Source organism: Agelaius phoeniceus, chromosome 10 (assembly GCF_051311805.1).
Source record: "Agelaius phoeniceus isolate bAgePho1 chromosome 10, bAgePho1.hap1, whole genome shotgun sequence".
Classification (NCBI taxonomy): Eukaryota; Metazoa; Chordata; class Aves; order Passeriformes; family Icteridae; genus Agelaius; species Agelaius phoeniceus.
Window position 1 is genome coordinate 21,465,191 of NC_135274.1, and position 17,949 is coordinate 21,483,139.

General features: G+C 37.6%; 1 protein-coding gene across 2 annotated transcripts in view; it reads right to left on the reverse strand.

The window, feature by feature from the left end:
• The window catches only part of NAALADL2 (N-acetylated alpha-linked acidic dipeptidase like 2), a 405,646-nt gene that overhangs the window by 52,506 nt on the left and 335,191 nt on the right, over window positions 1-17,949 (reverse strand). For both annotated transcript variants that reach the window (XM_077184127.1, XM_077184126.1), the window contains one exon: window positions 9,051-9,146. In XM_077184127.1, the coding sequence (XP_077040242.1) occupies window positions 9,051-9,146 (96 nt within the window). The remainder of the gene's footprint in view (window positions 1-9,050; window positions 9,147-17,949) is intronic.

Consider the following 17,949-nt stretch of genomic DNA (forward strand, 5'->3'; position numbering starts at 1 on the left):
TAAGCCCTGGGACTGAATTCCTGTCTCAAGCACAGCACAGTGCTGGGGGATTACCAAGGATCCAGAATATGGTTTATAATTGAATTCCCAACAGGTCTGGCATTCACAGAGCCAAAACTACACATTTTGTTTTGAAATATAAAGAGTTGGATCTGCAGCTGCTGCCTCGCAGTTTGTACCTGAAAATCCAGGAGTGCACCTGCACTTGGAGGCTCAAACACTTCATGAGCAGCTGAAAAATAATTTTAGACTGACAAATAATTTTCAAATGAACCCTTCATGTCAACCATTGGTTCCTGTACAGGGTGAAGCCAGAGTAAACTTCACTGAAGTACACAGAACCAGGACTATAATTGAATTATTTGGCTCATCTCTTTATGTCAGGTGCATTTATCTAACAGAGGGCACTAATCAGTATTTTTAAAAAGTGAAATCTGAAAGATAAGAAATGCTGGCACCTTGTCAGATGCCACAAAGTTATTAAAAATAGATTCCACAAAATGGTATCTCAAGTAAACAACTTAAAGAGGAAATGAAAAAAAAATTGAAAATTACGCTTTCTTCACCTTTGTTTTTTAAAGCTGTTATTTGAAAAAATAGCAATACACCCCTTACAATCATGATATGTTGCAAAAATCAGCTAATTAAGAAGGCAGTGAATTTTTTGTTGCCTTGAATGTTTTGCAAAGCTGTGATTAAAAGTCTGCCAGTTTGCCAGAGCCTACAACTGTCAGTACTCTCTAAATCCATGAAAAACAAACTTGTGTTACATTTAACACCTCTCATAAAAATATAGAAAATATCAGTGAGTAGATAATCTTTAGTAATATCTTTTTCCAAGTATTTCAATTTCATGAAGTCTGTGTGTATACACAGCTCAAATAAGCCAGTAGAAGAATAACTTTACCAATTAACTCCTTTGAACAAATTAAAAAAAACTCAGGTGCAAATGTGTTGCTATTTATTTGGCCATTTGGGAATTAGAACTGTTTTGTCACAAGAAAATAAATGTTACCCATTCAGAGTTTGATTGTTCTAAAGAAGTTAGCACCCAAGTGTGGATGGATCACTTCTGATTGTAGCAATGTGGAGATTATTTTACTGCTTGTCTGTGGTAATTTAGAACAGATTAAATAGAATTTTGGCACTGCCTCAGAATATTATGCAATATCCATGTACACCTATTACTGATATATCTCAGCAGCAAAATAAATGGGCTATTCTTTCATCTAAGGAAAAGATAAGCACTCTCTGAGATTGAAGAATTATCACATAACTAACAAAAAACTACTTTTTTTATGAATGACTTCTCAAAGTAAGCACCATTCAGGACATACAGTTTTATTGATAACCTGATTTTGAAGAAATTTCTCTCTATTTCCACAGTCATATCACTTTTAGATGAGGAAAAGGCTGCAGCATACTAGAAGACACTATTCCATTACCCCAGAGCAACTTCTATCTTTCTTCCCTTCTACCCTTCTGAAATGTTGTTTTTCATTTATTGGCTGCTGGATTCTTGTCATGAAACACTTTAGGTCGAAATGCAGTACTCTGTAATATTAGTTTAAATTTTGAACTAAAATTATTTCAATAGATGATCCAGATCCTGTACCTTTTAAAATCAATATTATATGTGCATGGTTGGAATTAGGCTGCAATTTATGAAACTCCCAGCCATTAGTTTTACAAGAAGGTATTAAAATAAAAAATAGCTTCATAGCCAGCAAATGATATCTGCTTATGAAACAGAAATACCATTTCCACTGCAGGAAGTTATATCTTTTATATTGCTTTGGTTTATGGTTAGTTTGCTACAGACAAAACCCAACCCCTGGCCCAAGGAACTGCTGGTGGGTGGGGTCATCAGTCCTGTTGGTTAATTAAATCTCATTAAACCAACAAGCTTGAATCTATTCTGTTGAACTCAAATGGAAAATGGGATTGTACTTGAGCGTGTGAGTCCTGAAGGCTTTAATACCTGAGTGTCTCAGCACACTGGCAATACTCTCTTTTTGGCTACACTGGTAACAAAACCAGCTCTACAAACAAGCTGTTCTTGCTGGGATTTTGTAATAACTTCATTTATGTTGTTTTTTGAGTCATCATAAATTTTTTAAAAGTATACAGTAATTTTGGCTCACAACTTCTACATTTGACAGAATTTCTTCATGTTGTCCAATTGTATTTGAAAAGACAGACTTCATGCTAATTCTGCAATCCTTCATTTCAGGAGATCTATTTAAAAACATTTAATTGTGCTTTTCATTTATAGCCAGTTGAACTGCCTGCACATCAACATATTAGGAGACAGAATAGGAGAAAATAAAGGACAAGGGCAGAGCACAATTTCATGCACACATGTTACAAAAACATCTTGAAGATTTTTATCACTGAGAATACATTGGGTTTGTCATACACAACCAGTTTAAAAAAACATTCAGAATGAGAATTTCAAGTAAAGATTATCTGTCACTGGGATCAGATTTTCACAGCACATCTGCAATGAAGGCATCAAAGAGCAGGGATTTGAAACAGGCCCAGCCACTCCTCTTAGTGCCACAAAATGTGAAATGAAAGTAGAGAATTCCATGGTGCTGCACATTGAAATCTGAAGTTTCAGCTGTTTCTTTTTGGCTCTTGACCAGAATTTAAGGGCTAAACTTGAATAAGGGCAGACATTACTTTGTGCTTAATTTATACTTTCAGGTTCCTTCAGGCATCCCATCGCTCAGCTCAGGACATATTCTGTTGGTTCTTAGGAGCTTTTTTGCATGACACACAGCTCTTATGCATTGTCTAGATGTTTAATTTTGGTCTTATCCTCCCCCCTCTGGATGGCTCCAATCCCAAGAAATGCTCAGCATCAAGAGCACGGCTGCAGAAAAGTTCAGCCATTGCTTTGATGCCAAAATACGTGTCCACGCTTAAAGAACAAGATTAAAACCACTATGGATTGAGCTAAGTCTCCTAAGGAAATCTGTCATTATAAAATTCCTTAGGACAACCCAAAGTCTTGAAAATTTGGTTTTGAATTCAGGACTGAGCTCATGAAGCAAACTTCAGTGTCTGTAAACTTCAGCATCTGCAATGTGATCATAGCTATGTAATGAAACAATATTAAAAAAAATGCCAAGAATACACTGTACAACTGTACCCAAAGGAAGTTATTCCTATGGTCTAAAAACTAAAACAAACAAAGAAATATCCAGCTTTAGCAGCTGTATTTCCCCAGGTCTTCCTGCAAGTTGTTTGCAAAACCAGCTAATTAACTCAGTACAGAGGCAGCTATTTCCATTCCTTGTCACTTGAGCACATAGTAAAGTTCCACTGACTTTAGCTCATATTCACTCAAATGTAAATTGGAATACACTAAATTAAAAAAAAAAAAGAAAGAAAAAAGTAGTTACTACATTATTGTTAGTAAAAACTTCATGTTTTAAGAGAAATGCACTGGGGAAAGAACTGTCTGATTTGACATCTTTGTCAAAAGATCTGTAGACAGAAAAGAGCTCCTACAGAGAGCTGCTACAACAGACAAGGTACTTTTAGAGTACCCAAAGGAACTATTGCTCTAGAATGTTGGCATCTTCTTTAAAGAAAAATTCATCTTCCTTGTAAAGCCACCAATTCAATACATGTGTGCCAATAACAAATGCCCTACGGTAGTACCAGTGCTAAAGAATGGATTAATAAAATTAGAGTCTGATAAATTCAGTAACTAAATGTGTGAAGAACGGGGTAGTGGGAAACAGGGGAATATTCAAACAGCCCCAGGCATATTCCTACCTATTAGAGAAGCAAGCTTCAGGTTTGTTTTTTTTTTGTTTGTTCAGGTTTAAACTTGTTGGATTTCAGTGGCTGAATACAAATCAAATTATTACCTGATTCTATAAACATACATATTGACTCTCCTTAAAAAATGCATGCACTTGTCCAATTGTTTGACATCCCTCACAGCAACTTATATTTTTGAAATAAAAGCAAAGGATGTACAATAGATTTTTCTCATTACACAGTAAAAAGCCACTATTGGGCAAACTGAAAACAATCTTTTGACTTGTGTAATAAATACACAGTAGCTTCTTTGTACAGTCATGATCATCAACCAGGAGACAAAACCTCCCCCAAAAAATAAGACAGCTGTCACAGACATCTTTGCTGAGAGCCTGTCACCAATGCAGACAGAGCTGCAGTCAGATCTAAACCAAAACAAGGCATGGCAAAGGAAGGAATTGCTCTGGGAAATGTAACTTCTTCCCAAGGCAGGTGACTCCCATTAACACAGGCACACACGAGGTCTCAGCACAGAGTAAAAACAAATGTTCAGTTGGTCACAGCCAGCAGCTGAAATTTCAGCAAATCCCAAATATTTGTAGTATTGCACCTTCAGAAATCTTGCTCCAGCTTTGAAATGTTCCAGTCTTTGTCTACAGTGTCAAACAAATCAGATTTTACAAATTCATTCTGTATTCAGGTGAGGAAATGAAGTAGTTACTCAGTTACTGTAAGTACCACTTTTGACTCACACTATTTTATTTTCTCGTATCTAAAATAGGGATTAAACAATGCTTCCTCTCACTCCTACCTATCTTCTTTTGCTTATTCAGATTGCTGTAATTTGCAGTAAAAAGGGTGTTTCATGAGATGTACAAACAGCATCAATCTTGGCTTTCTATCCTGAGAAGTAGGATGATACATTATGTATCAGCTTATGTGTTTATCCTGTGGTTTGATTGGATCAGACGGAGCTGACACATTTGTTTCCTTCACTTAAATTCCAGCTCTAGTTTGAAAAATGTTGCAATGCTTTTTTTTTTCCTTTTACTGACATTTGCAGACAAATCTTGAGAGTAGCCAAGTACAATTTAGGTCTAAAAGAGGACATCAGGAACTAATGGTTTTGAAGAGCAATCTGGTTAAGAAACATTTTGAGAGAAGCCAATGATAACTTTTTTAAAGAACATACAGTCTTACTGCAATATCAAAAATACTTAAGGAATGTAGAAATAATTTTCTGTTTTCACTCAGAGAACTGAACAGGTAAGAATGTTCACAAACAATCCATGGGGATGGTTTCTACACATGCCATGCTGCTAATGGCTGCTATATTTTTTTGTTGATTTTTCTCTTATTCATTGAAACTACAGCTCCTGGTTGTTCTGGTATTTTCAAAGTTGTGAGAGTTCTCTAAGCTGAAAGCATTACATTCCAATGACTCAAAAAAAAAAAAAAAAAGCTCAGAAACAATCTTGTAATAACAGAGCCTTGACATCTTCCCACAACCTCATGAATGTATGTCACAGGAGGAAATGTAATTAGTCCTGTCCTGTAATAATTCTTCCATTTTGAAGGAAGCATATTAGCATATCAGCAGAAAAGATATGGAAAATTTCAGAGGGTAGGGGAATAGAGCTGTTTTTTAATACCTGACTTTAACCAAGTAGAGCTGTGCTGGATGGTACAGCTGGTTCATCAAATTTTTACCAGGGGTTCTGCAATTTCAGCTTATTTTTATTACCTAGTCTTCATCCATCAGAGTTCAAGTATAAAGTGCAAGAGTCCTTGAGGCTACTTGCTTTTAGGAACAAAGAACTACTGAAAAATTCCAAGCATATCTCCCCTAACTAGGCTGGAGCAGATAGAGAATATGCTGTCTGGCCAAACACAGTGTGACTGTCTGTCAGAAAACCTCATGTCTTTAGCACAAAAGTCACTTCTCTCATATCTAATGCTGAGAAAATCCCCAGACAGCTTTTTTTTTTTCTCCTTTTGAATGTTGTTACTTTCCTATTCACCACAATTAATAGAATTAATTACTAGTTACAATTACAAAGTTACTGTACCAGGTTATATCACCAGATTTGCTCTTGCTTTTATTGCTGCTGACAATAGCCACAGAATAAAACACACATTGGTAGAAGGAGCTTTCAGCAGGTTTGTATTTACCCTCTGCTTGAACTGGATTATGTGTTCTTTCATGCACGAAGGCTAAAGGTAAAACAGAGAGTCTCACTTGTGTGCTTAAGAGAATATGTGCTAAATCAAACCATTCCTGTGAAAAATGGGTGCCTGTGCTGCTTTGCAGGAAAACACAAAGTTTGGGTTTTGTTTGTATTCACAGTGCCACCACAGACAATAGAGTTGTGCTTTGAACATCTCAAATACCATCAAACCATAAATACCAGTAAGATTCCCAGAGCCAGTATATGAGATATTGGTGAGAAAAAAAGGCAAATTATTTAACTTAGGGAATGACTGCAGCAACTGGCACATTACTCTGCACCTATGCTGCTCCATCACCTTGGGGCAGGTGAGAGCTCTGAAAAATAACATGAATTGCTGCCAGCTGTGGGAGGACAAAGAGAAAGATTAAGAGATGCCCCAAGTCATGGTGCAATTTCTCAGCCCAAAACTCATGTTTTGATGTGTGACAGGGCACACAAAGGGTAGCCCAGACATTTCTAGTAGATTCACAACAAGGTCAAACTACACATCTAAAAATTCAGTATCAAGAGTAGACTGTGAAATACGGATACTGATCAGGCCCCCATCTTGGTCCTCACTTCACACACTGAAACCTTTTCTTCTGCTTTGTTAACCTCATTCAGCATCTGTCACCTACCTCAGTCCACATTCCTGCTTGTTAACTGGGGGCTTGAATAATTCATTTTAAAAAGAACAAAATCATAATATAATTCACCTCCAAAGAGACATGAGAGTTCTGCTGGTCTGTGCAGAACTCAAGCCTTTGATGAAGAGACTGAGAGCTGATGGCCAAGTCTGGCACATGCAACCAACGAGAGGAATTTTAAAAATTATATTGGACAGAATACATCACTGAAGAAAGCTAACTGGAGAAATTACTTGTGAAAATGGACACTCCAAATTTTGGTGCCACATTTTGGTGATGGAAATCAGAGCATATAGGAGAAATTTCCAGACTGCACTCTACACAGTGACGTGGGGAAAGGCTGCCATATTTCTGCCTGGGCCTTGCAAGGACAAAGGGTCTTCTAGGATATGAGATATTTTCAGATGCATTAGACTTCTGTTTGCTCAATGAGATGAGTTCTGCACACACCAAACAAACTCTTTAACACTTTAGGTGCTGCAACTCTGACTGGAGTAATATTGTGTCTCTGCTGCTCAAACAATTTTGCGAAATCCTCTGTCTCTACATGGAGGCAATTTCTAAATGAAAACAGAAAATACCTCAATGGAATGTAGAGACGTAGAGATGCCTCAATGCAGAAGCTATTGGCATGCCCAGGCACAACCTTTTCAAGAATGATCTGATTCCCAAAAGGGCACACTACAGCAGGAATAACACAGGAATATGAATGTACTGTGTTGAAATAGCTACACCAGGAATAATACACTGTTAGAAATGCCTCTGATAAAACTGCCACACGGACTTTCTGTTCACAGTAATATTCTACTGATTCAAAATCAGCAAAATCCCAAAAGTCTTTGGGATTTTAAGAGTTTGAGACCTTCATGTTAATTTAGATTCGTTGCGTTATCTTGGCATGCAAAAAAACCCCAACATTCCATTTGCTTCAGGAAGAGAACCTGCTCTCACCTCCTTGGAAGTGTTTATATTTTTTAAAAATAGAAATATCATAGTATGTTAAATAAAACCCCCTTATTTCCTTTAGAAATGGAAACACTCCTCCCTCTTGCTGTTTTGTTTAATGTTTAGAAGTTAATTGCATTAGAGTAGTTCTACTTTATGCAATTCCATAATTGGAGTGTAGAATAATCAGGTTGACTAATAATTTTCTCAAGAGTTATCTGTCAGCACCCATAACTCATCGTAAAACCAATTATGTCACTTCTGGTGTGCCTTTCATGACTTTGGTGCCTGACAGAGTAAAAATCAGCATGAGATTATTTCATGGTCCTGGATAAGTGGCTTCAGTGGCATCCCCTGTTAGGGCTCTGCCATTCCAGCATTCAGAACTGCATGATCCCAGTCTTATGAGGTGCTCTGGTGAGCAGACAGTGGACACAAAAGTATTTTCAAGATGGTTAATCACTGAATTGACTGGTTACCATGAAACACTGCGCTGAGCAACACTGATGAAATTTATTTAAAAATAGCACATACTTTTCTGAGTGTGCATTTGATAAAAAGGGGGTTTTATCTGACATCTCGTCAGGTGGGAAAATCCCTTTTCTGCCACACAAGCACACAATTCTCCATTTTAATACTTGATATTATATACATTATTATATTGAAATTCTAAGGTCTGCAAATCTCAAGATACCACCAAATTTTGTGTTGCATCACACTACTCAATGTTTCAGTTCTTTGCCACTGGGAAACTTAGAGATTTCTCTTTCTTTGAATGCTTCAGATCAGCATGGCTCTCACAGAAATCCACCCTAAATCCACCTTTTCAGTGCCAAGACCTTAATATGAATTGTTCTGAGAATTGTTCTGACAAATTAGATCTTCTAAGCACTCAGATTACAGATCTATCTGTTTAATAGCTGCATATCTCTCGTTCATTTTTTTCTGCCACATTCAGCAATCTCCTCCTTTTCAGTGCCCATGAAATTAGGGCACCCACTGACATCAGAGAGCACAAGGCACAGTCAGCTGATTATTAGCACTTACACCAACCCTCATGTAAAAAATTACACTGAAACTTTTATACTGTTATTCAGTATCAACTCCTATACCGTGAAAAAACCTAAGAAAACACTAAAATCCTATTTCCCTAATGGAGATAAAGGGCTTCAAATCAACACCAGCTTTTCCACCAGCCTGAGTGGTCATACAAGCAAAGCAGATAGTGAGTGATATGCAGTGAAAAATAAGAATAAAAAGTTATAGTTTCAAATGAAACATTTGCACGTGACACTGCTTTGATCACACAAGTTGACCAATGGAAAGAATATTCCCAATGGGGATCCCAGTGAATGGAACTCCACAATTTTTAATTATATTGAAAGGATTCACGGGGAAATAGATTATAATTGAAAATTATTAGCAAATTCAAGAGGAAAGTATTTATAAATGAGATCTCCATTTCTCTTACCTTTGCAATGGTCTCGTGCAGGCTGAAGGAGGGATCCAGCTCTTCAGTTTTTGTTGCAGGTACAGGAAAAAGAGCTTCAGAGAGAAAGCTGGAATTCTGTGAGGAAGAAGAAAGGGGCTTTTTAGGATTTCACATTGATTTCCTCCTTCAATTGGTTATTGAATTTTGTTGATAGATTGAGAAACCCTTCCAGTCTTTATTAAATTTTGATGATTATGACACTTATTCACTGATCTCATTGACTGATTCCAAGGCCCTAAAAAAGGCAAAAACCCCCTATGTCTTATGACTTTATTTCTGGATTGGCAGTTGTCTCTGTAATTATGCTTCCCAAAGCAGCTAAAAATTTTGCCTACCAGGAGAATAAAAATATATCCACACAGCTTTATTCTGAGCTAAGTAGCAATCAGACATCTTATTAACTAAGTTATGATTTAAGTCTTCAGGAGAAATGTAACCACAATAATCAAGGAATACTCTTTTATCTTCTCCAAACATCCCACTTCTTTATCCTGTGAGTCCATCTACATAATAAGGGATTTTTTGTCAACTCCCTAAAATTATATACTTTACGTTAACCAGTCTATTAACACCAAAAAATCTAATAAATTGTTTGTACAGAATGTTCATCTCTTCTTGTACTCTAAAAAAAAGTAAGACATTATTTGCACATTTGTTGTCACAAGAAAACAAGAAACCAATAACAAAGAGTGGACTGGAAAAAAAGGCAAAACAATATAAAACAAACCTCTAAGCCTCAAAGGTGCCCAGATGCCTAAAGCAGGAATTGCATTACATTGCTGGTGAATTTGCTTGTTGAATTTTTCTATAAATTAATGCCTTCATGATCAATATTCTATCAGTATTTCCATGCATTTCTAGGAGATTATTTCTGGTAGCAAACTCCCACCACTTTCTTAAAAAAAAAAATATATATATAATTAGCAGTGCATCATATAAATTTTTGTGATCAGTGATGCATCTGTGTGTTGCATAACTTGTCACAGAAACATCACAAAAATAAATGAAGTAATTTTTTCTTTCAGATTTTTTTTTTTTAAGATCTCTGCGAGAAGATGCACAAAGTCATTCATTACAAAGATTAAATACATACTCCAGCATTAACTCATAACCATTCATCTTTGTTTCAAGTTTGCACAGTGGTTTATAGAGCTGTGCCATTTGACTGGGGGGCTGCTGAGGAACACCCTCATTCTGCTGTGATGGTGCTAAAGCTGCTCATCATCAGTTACATAAATGCAATCAATAACTTGAGGAGAGTTGCATTATTTATATTCACTCTTGAGTATCTCACTGAGAGTCAGTGAAGGAAGTGACTACCAAATTAGATTTGCCACACAAGGTCAGATTATTGCCCCATCCAGACAAGTGTCTTTGGAATCTGAAGTCTGGTGAATCCTCCCTGGAAAGCAGGGAGGCGCTGCTGACCTGGCTTCTCTCCCACCCCACTCCAGACCCCACCTGGGCCAGGTGAACCAGCAGCCTCTGCTTTGGAAGATCTCAGCTTACACAGGCAGTGATCAGCAAATGAACCAAAACAACTTGGACATCACAAGCAACGAGTTGTTTTGCTCATGAAGGAATCAAGTCCCTGCTTGCAGAGATCTTGAAAAGAATTGCTGTTTGAAATAACTTGCTGACATCTGAAATCATCCTGCTGTGCACTTGTAAAAGCAAATGTTTAAATCAGCTCTGGCTGCTTTTTTTTTTTTTTGCCTTTTTTTTTTTTTTTCTCATAACAAGCTCCTCCATAAAGAACAGCTAGAAAGGCCAACTTTGTTTCCTTTGCCTTTTGCTGTTTTTCAAGTACTGTGCTCACTAGAGAAAGCTGCATCAGCTTCCCAACTAGCAGAAGCCCAGGGAGCACATGGCAGAGAGAAGGTCCAGATGATGCTCCAAGAGCACCTCTCAGCATTTAACAGCAAGAGCAACACCCAGCACGAGCTGGAAACTGAATCACACTCCTCTGTCGTTGTTCCACCAAGCTCACAACAAGTGAGAGTTGTAATTTGGCTTTTTTTGAACACCAGTTTGCTAAGCAAATTTCTAGTAAATGCCCACCAAGAGAAAGACTTGCTAATCCAAAAATATTAAGACCAACTGTATTATTCCTTTGTGCTTTTCAGCCACAGTAGGAGCTACAGCTGCAGTTGTTGTTCTCGTTCTCTCCCACACTCGCCTCCTAAACACAAATCATCACCTCTGCCCCAGCCAGGCATTAGCATCACCCTCACCTTCTTCAGAGGGCAGTCTTCAATGCATTGTGAATGCTCTGGAGATGGTATCAAATTATGGAAAAAACCTTTTTAAAGTCAGACCACTGTGAAACATCCTAAAATTTAGGAGGTCCAATTTCCACTAGTGCTTTGAAAATTTTTTGCCTTTGCTTTTTATCATGTTCTGTTAATTTTTCTTTAAGTTCATGGCTATCCAAATAGATTAAGATTTTCTCTCCTGATATGAAGTTACGTTTTTATCAAACAAACTTTACAATCTACAAAGGATCATCCCAAAAATCCTTGAATTCCCAATGAAATTATTTGGTATCTCTATGAACTCTTCAGAAGAGAAATGAACAAGCACAACACGTATTTGGAAGTGAGTTTCCTTTGTCTCGTGTTCCTTTTGGAATAATCAGTTAACCTGGTCTTTTCAATACTCATTTAATGAAGCATTCTGTGAAATTAGAATGACATTGATGTTCTACTTTTCAAATAATGGGTCACTTCTGATTAAACTTCGATTGAACATTCAACTTTCAATCTTAAAACAAATTGCCTCCTTTTCTTTTTAATTTTAACCCAATTTCCTACTGCCCTCAGGTCTTGTGACAGTAATTAATTGATTTATGAATCAATTAAATGGAGATCGAGAATGCAGGCTAAAATCTCTTGAAACCCCAAATCTGGCTTACTCTTGCTTATTTATGATGGACACTTGCACTAAAATTCACTTCTGATTTTCTACACTCATTTTTCTAACTTAACTTATCCTTCCTTAACTAATTAGGTGAACAAAATGTTCCACCATCTAAAGGTACTAAATTCACCATCCCTTGTGTACTGTCTTATACCTTCAATTTATATGCCAACTTTCAACCAATGCATTTTAAATCACAAATAAAATCCCACAGCACTTCTGGTGATTTAATGAAAAACAGTAAATACCAAAACATGCTTTAGAGATCAATTTTGCTGTTATTAAATAAAATAGTTTTAAATAAAAATAAAAACCCTTTTTTTAAATAATAAAGTTTTTTTAAAAATATCAATTTTTGTCTTACTTTCTCTGTTGTCAAACATTGTCTTAGAACTGGAATTATTTCTGTAAATACATGTGATTTTTTTTACTAGCTGAATCCAGAAGAGATTCTGTTTTCTTGACTATTACTTGAGAAACTGTAAAATTACCAGTTAGAGAAATTGTGAATTTATGTACCCAAATTATGTAGGTAATAATTCCTTAATATGCTCTCATTCCACACTCAAACTAATTTTTCTTGCCTGATGAATGTTCCCCAGCTTTCACAAGAAGACATCCTTCTGTTCTTAACCTGGTGAATAATACATAAATATCTCCAGAAATAATTCTTCTGGGGTTGGGGGGAGGAGGGGGAGGTGAGGGGAGGCTTTTTTGTTGTTTGTTTGTTTTGAAAGCAACAGGCAGTGGAGGATTCTCCACTCAGCAATAAAGATGCTCAATCTGGAAAAACGATCTTTAGAGTAAAGCTCTTTATCCAGTTTGACTCCACCCTTTTTAACATTTGTCAGAATTGTCCATACTCAGGCCAGCATTGCCCTTCAGCACTTCACAATATTCATAGCACCAATTTTATACTGCACAGGAGACAAAAGAAAGCACCAGGAAAGGTAAAAACAGAGAGGAAGCAAGTGAGAGCAAAAATCCTTCTGAAATTCGTACAAGTGGGCAAGAGGTATAAATGTGTTACATTGCCAAAGCCTGCAAGGCAAATACACAAAAGAAGGATGTAAACCAAGAGAAAAATGTTTATTTTCTTCATACAGACCAACAAAAAATGTCTAGAAGGTGAGAATTGAGGGGTTGCTTTTGCTGCATCAGGACTGACACTATGCTCTGTTACCTGTCCAGTATAAACACACTTTATAAACACATATAAAGTGTGTGTTCCATGAGCTATAAACCTGTTTCACTCTGTCTGCCTTTTTGTAGTACAACAGCACAAAAAGTAGAATTGCAGAAAACTGAGGGATACACACAAATGTGTAGTGCCTGGCCACTGAAACACAAAGTAGACACTGCACATCTTCAGAATGGGCACAGGTTCAGCTGGGAGGCTGAAGTCACACAAGGCACAATCTGAATCTGTGCAGTGCCCAAAACTATTACCCAGAAACCCAGAGGCCTCACAACTGCATCAGGACTTGTCTGCATCTGTATTCAACAGCAGTGCCAAAAAGTTGTCATAGTGTGATGGAGAAAGCCCTGCCAGGAGAAAAGATAAAGAGAGAGCAGCGAGAAGAACAAAAACACCTCTGAAATCTGCACTGCAGGCTCTCACTAATTCCTTCTTCCATTTTCCCTAAGTCAAGCAATTGGCATACGGTAGCCTGGTAGAAAATATTCAATTGAATTTCTTTGTGACAGAGCTATTTCACCTCACCTAGGCTAAAAGGCCATCTCTTCCCCCCTTTTTTTTACTGCCTGGCAGGGTGATTGAACAAGAGGTTTGACTGCAAGAAGGATCAAAAAGAGAGGAATGGAAAAGGTATCTCATAGACTAAAATATGGCTTATCATCATCTATCTGGATTACTTTTACTTTGGGAGGGTACTGGAGACTGAAGCAGATTTACTGAAAAAGTAGATTATGTAGAATAGAACAGACTGAAGCCAAAGTGTGATTCAAATTGAATTGATGAAATAATAACAGGCATATAGGATTTCTCACTAATAGAGGCCCACAGGACTGCAAATACAGTGCAGAAGAGATTTTCTGCCTCTCCATCTCACCAGCAGGGCAGTTTTACCCTTTCTAGTAAATGCTCTAGATATCTAATTAAATATCACCTCCCAAATCACAAAGGATTATAAAATAATGTAAAATTTTTTTCACTGATGCAAAAGACATAAAATGGGTCCATAAAATTATTTTTATAAAGCAAAGCTCTGCAATTGCCACAGCCTAACACATGTCTTCAAAGTGAGAATGCCCCTACTCTGGAAAACAGGCTTGTCAGAAGGGGTTGCTGACAAGAGTCTTTTCTTCTGTATTTTCACCATTTCAGTTTACTGAAGACCTTTTAGAAAAGAAAGAAAAGCACATCTATTTTCTGTTTGAATATTCTGGTAAAGATGTGCAGTGACCTTGCAATGCTACCCAGTGCTGGACAAAATGAACAAGGCCTGCCAAACAAGACTGCACAAGAATACAGGAGAGGCAGAATTGGAATCACTGCTGCACAAGTTATTTTATTATTCAACTCAACTGCAGCCAGAAAAAAAAAAAAACAGCCAAGAGTCATAAGGAAAGGAATATAAGTACATTTCTCTCATCTCTTTTAATTTAATGTTTTCTTCCTTATGTTAGTAAGTGAATTGAAATAATCACTGTAAAGCTATAAACTCACAGACTGCAGCACAGAGAAAGAAACTTTTAGGATGTAAGGATACTTGCCTGGTTTTATTCCTCTGCAGTTTTCCCTCGGTGCTTTTTACACTGAAAGCAGAATCAGCAGTTTAGGTAGGAGTGGCCCAAGTCAGAAACCTGGAACCTGACACAGGATCCTCCCAAAGTTTCACAACTGAGAAACAGGAGGCTTAGTAAAATTCAGTACATCTAAGAGAGAATAGTTTTTCTTGGATGTGTTTTGTGAAGGGTGCAAGCACATTTTGTAACATTTTATGATCAATTGTGAGCATTCGAATTATAAAGAAACATGAAGTTCCAGGAAGATCACCCTAACCATGTCTTGCTGGAAGTCATGAATCCCAGTGACAATGTCTTTCACAATCAAATATTATCAATGCTTTATTTCCTGATTCAATGCTTCCTAATTCCCACTTCAAATTTCAGTGCTAAAAAAAAATTAATTACACTGAATGAAGAGATCTAACGTTAGACACTACACAGATGATGTGTAGGTGGGAGGCTCACCACCTTGCAGTAAGAATAAAAATTGTGTTTTGCTAAGAATAATAATGTCTTCAAGACAATATTTATCAGAAGCCTAATTAACCAGTTCTTCAATGTCCATGATAAGATATATCAAATACTGCAAATTTTATCAGTGAGAATGCTTCACTGACCCAAACCACAGCTGTTTGATGGTCCAGTGATCTTGATTTTTTTCCCCCAAAAAGAAAAAACTGAGTGCCACACTAGTAATACCTACTGGCACAAAACAAGTTCTGATACTTATTCCAGATATTCTACCAGAAGATTTTTAGTTGGTCAGTTGAATGCAGCCACTCAGAAGGACAGTGGTAAAACATTACCATGAATGCAACAGGCCATTTAATTCTCCAAGGGAAACAGAGAATTCAGTGACATCTGTCCTTAGATAATATTTTCAGTAACTAAATGCTTCAAACAGAGGCAATTAATTGGTGCCTAAACGAATTTTTCACATTTCCCCATATTCCATTGATCCTGTTAACTCCCATCTCTTTCTTCCACTGCCTTCCAACAATCCTCAGTCAATTCCAAGACACTGAGGAGCCTCTGAGAGAATCTGCAAGGACAGAGCTCACAGAAACAACATGTACTCATGCAGTGTGAATGAATGCTAAAGAAGCTGTGTGATTTTGATATCATAAGGCAAGATCACATAAAGAATTTTCTCCTTCTGGATGCACTGTGTGATGTTTGGGACATCAAAGCACTAGGATTTGTGAGGCCAGACAGAATTTTTTGGAGCAGAGTAATGTATCCAAACTGATGAGGACGTCATCAGTTTCACTAGCATTAGTGCAATAACAAAGATGCTCTTCCATGAAATTAAATAGCTAAATATTCATATTATTCAATAAAACAACTCAAGCAATCAATTGAACATCAAATGCATTTTGTCTTGTAAAACACCGAGTCATTAACCTTAACAATTTCACCATGCTCTCACTACCAAATTCAACTCAATTAGTGTCCAAATGAACAGATGGACTAATGAATTAATGAATTATTGGTGAGTACTAGACTAACCCCTGACTGAACGGAGAAATTAGAAAACACTAATTTATGCTAGAGACAGAAAAAACACATTGGTCAGGAAAAAAATCAGTCTGAATAAAGAGAAGCACAGTTATTACAAACCCAGCATAATCCCTGAGTCAGGAAGGCAGCTGTGGTTTGGACCCTCAGGTATTCCCAGGCAACCTGCTGGGGACTCCTGCAAGTATTCTTTGTTACACACTGGCAGCTCACTGCTTGTCCAGAAACACAAACGAAACCTCTCTCTTCACCTTGGCACAACCAGCTCCCACTGCCACACCTGGCTGCCCTTGAAGTCTGCTCACAGTTAATAAACTCTCTCAGCAGCAAGTGCAACTGCATCAAACTCTCCAGAGGCAGCTCAGAAAAGGGAATCCTGGGTTCCCAAGCAACCATCCTGAGGCTGATACACATTTGCTCCTTTGCAAAGACTTTCTGGTATAGCAAGCACACTGGTACTTTCATTCTTTCATACAGTCATGAAACATCTCCAGTAACTCCCCATGGGCAACTACCAGCTGTGTTATTTCCTTAAAAAATTTAACATGTACCTGGGAGAAAAGAGAAGTAAAACAGGGAATGAGGGGGAGCCGTGCAGAGCTGTATTTCCAGATGGAAAAGCTACCAAATCACAGATCATCACAGCAACACACTGCTGTTGTGCAAACTCCCTCCTAGACCAGATGTAAGAGGAGAAACACAGCTTCTGTTTGGGGTAAGAATCTCCCTGGAATTACAGACTCAGACTAGATCTCTTCCAAGGACACTCACACCAATGCCACAGGCCCTGAAGGTCTCTGTTGAGCAGCTATGGCTGAATTCAGCACATCGTGTCTTTGCATATGGCCTACCCTGATGCCTCCAAGAAAATGACGCTGAGATGGAATTTCTTGATAAATATACTTGGCTTTGATAAATTAATTGGTACTGGGTAACACCTAATCAAGGAGGACACAAATAATAATAATGTCAGTTAACAGCAGAACATTCACCAGAAGGGCCTGGTGAGCTGTAGGTAATCCAAGCAGTCAGAAATCTCAAGACTGTGTCATGGCTGCACTGACTCTTTCCTGGCTGGAAAGGGACTGGAGGAGAACACACCAGAAATCAAGGAGAAAATCATCTGGATTTGGAGCAACAATGGATTAATGCTGTGATTCAAGATGGTGAGATAACTGCATTAAGAACACAGAGCTCCAGAACTTCAGAAAATACAAATGGATTGACTTTAAGCACTGGAACTGTTTGAACAGTGATTACATGACTGATACAAAACCAGCTAAAAATAAAGATCATCACAGGTCAGACTACTCAGGTTTGCTTTCAAGATACACACAACAGGTACAAGGTTGTATTTGTGGAGATGAAACTATACCACAGACTTTCTTTCCACAAAGCCAAGTTGATTATACATATAGATGCATTTAAAAATGAAATATGTTTGGGGTTCAAACACCAGCTTCCTTCTCACTTTAGAACAGATACAAAGGAGATGCACTGAACAGCACTCCAAGCTGCCTCCCTCTACACCAACATCAGCACATCAAAGACACAAAAGCAGCTTGCAACATTAGAGGTTTTTTTTTGTAAACTAGACCCTAAGTTCTCTCCATCAAGGATGGTTCCTCTGTTTCTCTTCTCATAACAAAGAAATCTTGGAAAGCTTTTGAGCTCTTTCGAGAGAAGTGCA